Source organism: Acanthisitta chloris, unplaced genomic scaffold, assembly GCF_000695815.1.
Source record: "Acanthisitta chloris isolate BGI_N310 unplaced genomic scaffold, ASM69581v1 scaffold12474, whole genome shotgun sequence".
Taxonomy (NCBI): domain Eukaryota; kingdom Metazoa; phylum Chordata; class Aves; order Passeriformes; family Acanthisittidae; genus Acanthisitta; species Acanthisitta chloris.
The window spans coordinates 6637-14674 of record NW_008667675.1 but is presented as its reverse complement, the minus strand read 5'-3'; the positions used below and the strand labels follow the sequence as shown (position 1 = coordinate 14674).

At 46.5% G+C, this 8038-nt stretch overlaps 1 protein-coding gene across 1 annotated transcript in view; it reads left to right on the top strand.

Annotated features, from left to right (window-relative positions):
• Nucleotides 1-578: 578 nt before the first annotated feature.
• MYCBPAP (MYCBP associated protein) overlaps nucleotides 579-8038 on the top strand; it is a gene marked incomplete at both ends in the record, with an annotated part of 10807 nt that continues 3347 nt past the window's right edge. The window contains 13 exons of the mRNA XM_009072593.1: nucleotides 579-697; nucleotides 1593-1749; nucleotides 1851-1958; nucleotides 2444-2617; nucleotides 2922-3037; nucleotides 3712-3862; nucleotides 4020-4135; nucleotides 4831-4931; nucleotides 5556-5667; nucleotides 6010-6199; nucleotides 6702-6889; nucleotides 7453-7599; nucleotides 7762-8013. Coding sequence (XP_009070841.1) covers nucleotides 579-697; nucleotides 1593-1749; nucleotides 1851-1958; nucleotides 2444-2617; nucleotides 2922-3037; nucleotides 3712-3862; nucleotides 4020-4135; nucleotides 4831-4931; nucleotides 5556-5667; nucleotides 6010-6199; nucleotides 6702-6889; nucleotides 7453-7599; nucleotides 7762-8013 — 1931 coding nt within the window. The remainder of the gene's footprint in view (nucleotides 698-1592; nucleotides 1750-1850; nucleotides 1959-2443; nucleotides 2618-2921; nucleotides 3038-3711; nucleotides 3863-4019; nucleotides 4136-4830; nucleotides 4932-5555; nucleotides 5668-6009; nucleotides 6200-6701; nucleotides 6890-7452; nucleotides 7600-7761; nucleotides 8014-8038) is intronic.

The window sequence follows — 8038 nt, the reverse complement described above, 5'->3', positions numbered from 1 at the left end:
GCAGCAAAAACAGCCCCTTCTCACCCAGGGACTCCCCTCGCCTTAGTCTAGGGGTTTGCTTTAAAAGGAGCCGGTCCCAGCGGGACGGACGCGCAGGATAAGGGGAGGAACAGCCCCCGGGGGATCCCCCCAGCTTGGCCCTGCCCCGCTCCTGGCTCTGCCTGGGTTTGGCTGTTTCAGAGCTCTTCCGCTCTTCAGGAGCTTCTGAAAATCCAGTGGTTTGTTACCTGAGTTGTGCTGGATGAGCACAGGGAAGCTGTGTGATTGCACTAGTAGCTGGAGCAGGAAACTCCCCAGGAATTTGTTGTTCTGCCTGCAGGGATTTGTATTTATCTCATCCATTGTCTCTCATCTAGAATAAAGCATGAGACAGTTGAACCCTGCTTGACCCACTTTGGGCCTTCTAGCTTCTCCGTTTGATTTTTCTTATTTCCATGCTGAGTGTAACTGTTCTGTGCAACTTTGAAAACAAATAATCCCAAGCCATACTTCAGCTGGAAGGAAAATAACCAGGCTGAAAGAGGAAGATGGTGTTTCCCTGGGAGACTGAAGAGGACGTCTCTTCATCTGTTTTTCAGGCAAGAAGACCATTGAACTGCCCCTCTCAAAAATTGCAGAAGAGTCTGAGCCTGTGCCATGTGTTCTGCAAGGAGAGGACATCCAGGCACTTGCAATTAAGGTGGAGGATCTGGAGAAAGTATGTATGAGTATTTTTACTGATAGAAACAGCTGCCTTAGCTGTCACTCTGTGTATTTAACAGAGGGTGCTGCCCATTTTCTTAAGCCAAAACCCACTTTTGCAGTTCAGTTCTCATTCCAGTTTGTCTGTCCTGCTTTTTATGATCATAAAATGTCAGATCATCAGGTTCAGTTGCTAAAAGTAAAGGATTATTGATCCTTACACAGTCCTTTAAAATGGAAGGATAAATCACCTGCCTGTTCAAAATTACATCTCCAACTTCCTGGTCCAATAAGACCTGTAAGTTGTTTAGTAGCTTTATGACTTTCCTTCCAAAACTAGTGTCACAGTGTGTGAGTGGAAGCATTTGACACCAAGTTACTCAGCAGCAGAAATCTCTTGGGAAAGTGATTTAAAATCTTCATTTCCCTGCCCCTGTTATAAACCAGAGGAGTGGGACTCAGCTGGTGTCTCCATAGCTGTGCCTTGTAGGGGAGGAATCAGAATCACAGAAGGTTTGGGTTGGAAGGACTTTAAAGACCATTTTTTCCACCCCCTGTCATGGGCAGGGACACCTTCCACTAGCTCCGAGTCCTGCCCAGCCTGGCCTTGAACACTTCCAGGGATGGAGCAGCCACAGCTTTTGTGAGCAACCTGTGCCAGTGCCTCACCATCCTCACAGGGAAGATTTTTTTCCTAATAGCAGATATCTAATCTAAACCTACTCTTGGTTTGAATCCATTCTCCTTGGTCCTGTCATTCCATGCTCTTGTGAAAAGTCCTTCTGCAGTACTCACAGGGCTCTCAGAGGAACTGTACTGATATGACTTCTGTGCGTATCCTAAAAGGATCAGAAGGACTCAAGGTGAGTCAGTGTGTACCTAACTGCACTGTGACTGTTTACTTCCTGAAGCTTCATGCTCCACACCTTCCCCCTGATGCTGGGAGAAAGCCAGTTGAGAAGAAATACCTTGTTCGAAAGGACCAACCCGAAGAGCCCAAGAAGGTGTCGTATCTCGTAGCACATCCTGCTTCCTCCAAAGCACCCAAGGAATCACTGACTTTTCCTGGTAGGTTTAAACTTCACATCTTATCTCTAGATTTTGCTTTTGCTAAGCCAAATTTTAATGACCTGACTCTGGGGTTGGGTGGCTTTGTGTGTATGTCATAGGACGAAGACAGTTTGCTGATGGCCATGAAAAGATCCTTCCCCATCACATTTTGGGCAGTCTCCAGGAGTTTAAGATGGAAGCCTTGGCCAGAGGAAACACTGAGGTTGGTTTGTAAAGTTAGGAAAATGCTGCTGTGTGGCACTTTTCCAGAGGTGGAGTGTAGTGCCTTTAGTACCTTCCAATGCTTTCCGGCACCTATCAGGAGCAGATCAGGCCTAAGGTGTGGTTTTCCCAGCCTAGTCACTCTCTGTGGGAAGGGTTTGCCTTCAGAGAAACTGCACCAGCAGGTTTTGGAGTCCTGTGTGCAGGACCAGGTCATGGAGGGAACAATTTGAGAGGCTTCCTGTTCCCCCTGTGCTCTGCTGATGGCGTCAGGGGTGTTGCCGCAATGCCATTGCTCGAGTCTAATGACTCAGATAAATCCTTCCGTTGTTTCTGAGTCTGCTCCCTGTGCCCTGGTTTTGTTCCTTTCAGAGTGATAATGCAAAAGCACTGTCAATCTGAAGAATTCTTTTCTCCTCCCCTCTCCCATTTTTTTTTTTTTTGGTGTGCATGGAGAGGTTCATTTAATGTTTCCTCTCTCATCAGTTAGCAGATGTTATTGAGGTTTCTCATCCAGATGTTACTGCAGCAGCTTTAAAAGAGAAACATGGAGGAGAGAAGAAGAAGAAAAAGGCTCCTCAGGCCCAACTGGCACAGGACAAAGCTCTGCAGAACTGGAGCCGTCATATGGCAATCAGGAAAAAGCAGGAGAAATACCTAGGAGGTGTGAAAAGCTGAAGAGGTTTCTGTGAAATTCTTTGTGCAGGTGGGGGAGCTCGATGGCCCCAGACCAAGCTGCAGTGGTCATTGCCCACTGGAAGTAATGCTATTGCCATTGCAGTCTACTTCCATATTCTCAGAGCTCCCACACTGCGTGTGCTAGTGGCTGTGGATGTGGTGGGAAGAGCTGGTGGCTCTGGCTGAGGGAAGGACAGTGGGTTTGGCAGTGGGTCACAGGTGAACAATACTGGTGACAAAGGGTGTGCCCAGAAGTGCAGCACCACTGATGTGACGTCTCCTCTTTACAGAAATTCTCCAGAGGCCAGAGAATGAATTGCAGATGAGCATCTCAGACAATTACAGGCAAATCCGGGAAGAATGTGACCTCATTGACCGGAGTCTCCCTGCCCTACTTCCTGGAAAGGTGAGGGCCACACTTCCTCCGTGTCCTGATTGTGCTGCTCTTGTGAAAGAGCAGACACTGGTGTTATGAGTAATGTCTCAGAAGAGCTGTCAGGAGATATTTATCAGGGCCACTCTAAGTCCTTCAGCTTGGTGTGTGAGCACAGCTCTCAGGGACTTTAGAAATAAAAACATGAACTCTGCTATCTCCGCTAATCAGAGGAAAGTGGTGGTAAGCAAGGGCCATTTTCTTGATTCTCACCAAAGACTGTTGTGCCCTGGGAAGTGGCATGTGGACTTGTCACAATTGCTGTTCCAGGGACAGAAATATCTGATAGCTTCAGGCTCGGATTTTAGTGATTGCCATGGAGAGAGGGGTATGGATAAGGCAGGAGGATTATGGGAGTATCCTGTGTTAAAATTATTTTTTTTTACATTTATAGCACTATCCAAGATTTTGCATTCATGTGAGGCTTTATTTTAGTATCATTCAACCTTCATGTAGCACTAGGTAGAAGAAATCCTTTTGTCTTTGACAGCAGCGTGATAGAAATTTTGCAGAAAGGGATAATTCATAGGCTTTTAAAATGTTCATATGAGCAGGGTTAGAGCCCTTCTTGTTAGCTTCTAGTTCCTGTGAAAATAGCAGGCAGCTGTATGACTCTGTCTCAGTGGGAGCCTTGTTTTCCACCCTAGGGATACCGAGTAGGAAGTGAGTTCTGGAGCCAACCTGAGCGTATTGGAGATGAACTTAGTGGTCTGATGCTGACACTGACTCGGACAGAACGTGGGTACCCACAGCCAATCACTCATGTGGGGAAACCCCACACTATCCAGATGGAAACAGGTAAGGGGACACTGCAGAGAGGTGATTCCACAGGAATGGGGCGCCAGTCATCTGTTGGATCTCCTCTTTAAAACACCACAAGGCCAAAGTTTGGCAGTGAAATTTAATGGACATGTGGGTATGTAGAGAGTGAGCTCTTGCATGGGTATTTCCACAGGTCTGAAGCCTCCAACGAAGATTCCTTGCCATCTAACCGTGGATAAGAGTCTTTTCCTGAAACATCGACGTCAGGAGCTAAAACCTGTCCTGGAGGAGATGGGTTTTTATAAGCCGGTAAGACCAGAGGAGCAAGGACATTGTGTCTCTTGTCAGATGCTCTAGAGTAACATAAAGTTGTCAAGACCTGGATCTGAAAAAAGCATTAGGAATCTAAAACTTTGCCCCACAGCACTTTTCTTGGAAGTTCCCACATTTCCAAAGGGCCACAGCAGTGCAAGAGCTGTATGGCCTCCCAAAGTGTTTCATGGAGTGGTCTAGGAGCCTCAAAACAGGGACCCCAAGCCAGCAGCATGCAGCTGCCAGGACCTAGGCAATAAAATACTGCCAAATACTGGTGTAGGACTTTGATTTGGTGCCCTGGGGCAGAGGGAGGACACCCCTACCCATGTGGAAGACACACATCTGAAATAATCTCCTGAATGCAGGTGGCCTCTCCTAAACACCAAACAAACCTCACTTGTTTTCTTTTTTCAGCCTGGCTCTGGGGGTAAGAAATGTGTCTGAAGGAAACTTTTCCCATCCATGAATGATTTGTAGTGGGGAATGCAATCATCTAGGATTCTTGGGAGACCCAGAATTGGTTCCTTCACATGCCTCTTGAACATTCTTTAGATACCTTTATAGACCTTCGTAGGAGCAAGATCTGTACATCACTGTACTTGACTGAGTCAGTGTATTTGTCTGGTATTTTAACTTCCCTTCTGTATAAAGAGAGTAATCATTGGTTGGTCATTTTTCTGTATGTTCAGGATCTGGAGGGACTGGAGGTGATTGGTAAAGGGCAGCCTTTCACATCTGTCTCAGCAGAGGCTCTTCCAGATTCCACCACTTCTGAAGAGATTGAGACCCTGTAAGTTTTACTTAAGAAAGTCAAAATAAATAAATATTAAGGAAATAAAGAATTTTGGCTATGCACCACCAGTCTATAAGGGTATCCTTAGCTATTCTTACCCAGAATGGAGAGGAGTCTCCACTGGGGCACAACAAAAGGCATATTCATCAGGTTTAGGAATCTTTGCACTGTGGGGCCTTATGTCGAAGGAGCAAGAATCAAAGAAAAGTTTCTTTGAGGCCTCTAGTCTTCCTCCCTATATGGCTCCAGAGTTTACATTAGGCAGGGTGGGGATTCTGCTCTAAATTACCTCCATTTGGTTGCCTTTTTCCAGCATTCCATCATTAATTTGCCTTTTTTCCATCTGTAACAGGCACAGCCTGAGGGCCTCTTCTCCTTCTTCACTCATGTACCTTGGGTAGGTCTCATTCTTTAATACTCTGGCTGTTCTGTCCACCTTGATGGTGACATGATTCTAGCTGAAATTCACCACGTTTGCAGGGCTCTGTCCTTAAAGTGACAACTGTTTGGAAAAGCATTGCTTGGGATTATTTCTTACAGGGTCTTGTAAATCACCTCTAGTTCTCCCCTCTCTGGGAGTGAGTTTCACTCCATGAAAATGCTGGCTCTTGTTTTCTTTAGCAGTGACCCCTTAAGTGCCTCCTGCAGTGTGTCTCCAGAAGGAGAGATGCATCCATCCTTAGTTTTCTGTGGCCAGCCTGCTCGTTGGATCCAGGGCACCACTTATTGCATGGTAATGGTGAGATTTTAATTGTTAAGTCAAGCTAGGCCTGCTAGAGTTCCCAAGTCACAGCTGTACAATGAGTGTCACTCCCAGGCCACAGAATGGGTGATTTATTCTGAACATAATGGAGTATCCCTGTATTTGCTCTGGAGAGATCTAGGGACAGGAGAGGTTGCTCTGGCTGTGGGGTGAACCTCAGATTCCCAGGTTCTCTCTGTATAATGGCCACTTCATTGGAGCTGCCTTACAAGTTCTCCTACCAAGGCCCAGCCCCTTATTTGAGCTATGACTTCATGTAGGATAAATCCTGTGAGATAGAGTAGAAACTGTTATCTTTTTTCATCCTTGTAGGACGAAATTGGCATTGCTGCCCGGCTCACCTTTGAGAGTCTGACTGGTGAGGAGGCTGAAAGCTCCCTGACAGTGAGCAATGATGGCACAGCTGCCATCTGGTACAGCTGGATGAGGCTTCCCCAGCAGATTCCCTCCAGAGAAACCAAGGGGAAGAGGATGCCATGTTTTTACTTTGATACCAGACCAGGTATGAGACCTGTTGGTCTCCAAGACCTTTGTACCTTGACTGGAGAGCAGGTGTTTGGGAGTTACCTGAGATGTGGAGTCTGACTAATGGCAGAGCACTGCTGGGTGATTCTCCTGAGGAAGCCACCCTGGGTGTCAGAGCTGACTCACCCCAAAAGAGCTGTGTGAGGCAGATTCCTCTCATGGAACTTAAAGGCAAGGAGTTTGCTCCTACTCTGAATGTAAATGGGTGGGATATTGACAAGTGAATCATCTTCTGATGGTAAATGGGGCATAATCTGCTGGAGAGAGACTGAGCTCACAGTAAAAGGAGTGTGCAGGGGAAATAACACCAGTAACATGGGGACTGGGAGTAAATCTGGAAGCAGGAAAATAGCTGGATCAAGTGTGATAACCAGCTAAGCAGTGGGGAAAGAGAGATAAGGACATTGGGGTAGGGCTGGAAAAGGGTCAAGTTAGCCAGGTGGCTTCTTGCAGACTGATCATTTTCTCTCTTATTTCAGGTGTAATTTTGCCTGGAGAAACTCTGAGGTTTTCCTTTCTTTTCAAGTCAGAGAGAGCAGGCATTTTCAGCGAGTCCTGGGAATTTAGGACACATCCTCTGTTATTAGGAGGAGCTCTGCTGCAGGTGACCCTTTGGGGAATTGCTGTGTGTGAGGATAAATTGGCTGACTTCAGAGAGAGGCTGGAGGTAACCAAGCATGTAACTGGGTAACTGTGAGCTTTGAACTTCATATGCAAATAGAGGATAAGGGTGGGAGTGGACGATGTGGTATTTTTATTGCTGTGTAATTAGGGCTGAGAGTGAGATGATTTACAGAAAGTCTGTACATACTGGAGCAGGTTTGGTAAACAACATGGAGGAACTCTGCAGTCTGTTGTAATGTTATTAAAGACATGACTGTGCCTCCTAAAGTGTTCACACTGGTCCTTTAAAGAATGAATGAATTTTCTGTTGGTAATTAATTTCATTAGTTACTTAGTGGGGATGGGATTGTGTCTTACACTAAGATAGCAGTTAAGGTATAAATTGAAAATTACACTGTGCTTTGAAAAGTATAGTTTGGGGGAGGATTTGTAGGGTTTATTTGGAAAGCTGTTGGGAGTACTGCTGTGCTCAGCAGGGTTTGCAGTTATTCTTGTCCTTGTAACCCTATATAATGTATATGTGTGGTTACTGGCATGGGTGGGAATTTGTTGGAGTGTTTGGATATGGAATGGGGACTCACACATGTTCTTGTTGTGGTGCCTCAGAGTGACCTGAGTGCTCGAGAAGGTGCTGCTATAGTGGAAGACTGTCTGAATGAACTTCTTGACCAAATTCGGACCCCAGAGCGCAGCCCATCTCCTGTGGATGCCTGTGCCATGGAGGAAGAATTGTTCCACCAGAAGAATCCTGAGGTGATGTTTGATACTTGATGGGCTACGCAACAAATAGCAGAGAGGGCAGACCCATGGGGCTGGTGCATCCCTTGGTCTCTGGAGCTGCCACGGAGGCTTTAACAGTTGGGTTTGAAGAACGAAGGCATACTTCACTGTTTACCTTTTCCTCCATTATCACAGTTGCATTATCAGCATCAAGTGGTAAAGCAGCTGCATAAACTGTGGAGACAGCGCATGACTATTCCCTCAGCCTTTGAAGAGAAAGTGCCCTCAGGCCAGAGCACCCCGGAGCCTCTCCCTGCTCAGAACAACACCATGGAGGTCCCAGATGGGAAGAACTCACTCGAGGAGGCTCCAAAACAAAGGACAAATGTTGAGGAGGAAGAAGCAGCCCCCTCACAATGGAACCTTTCCCTCAAGGACTTTAAGCAGGTGGTCATCTCTGTTCCCACTGCTG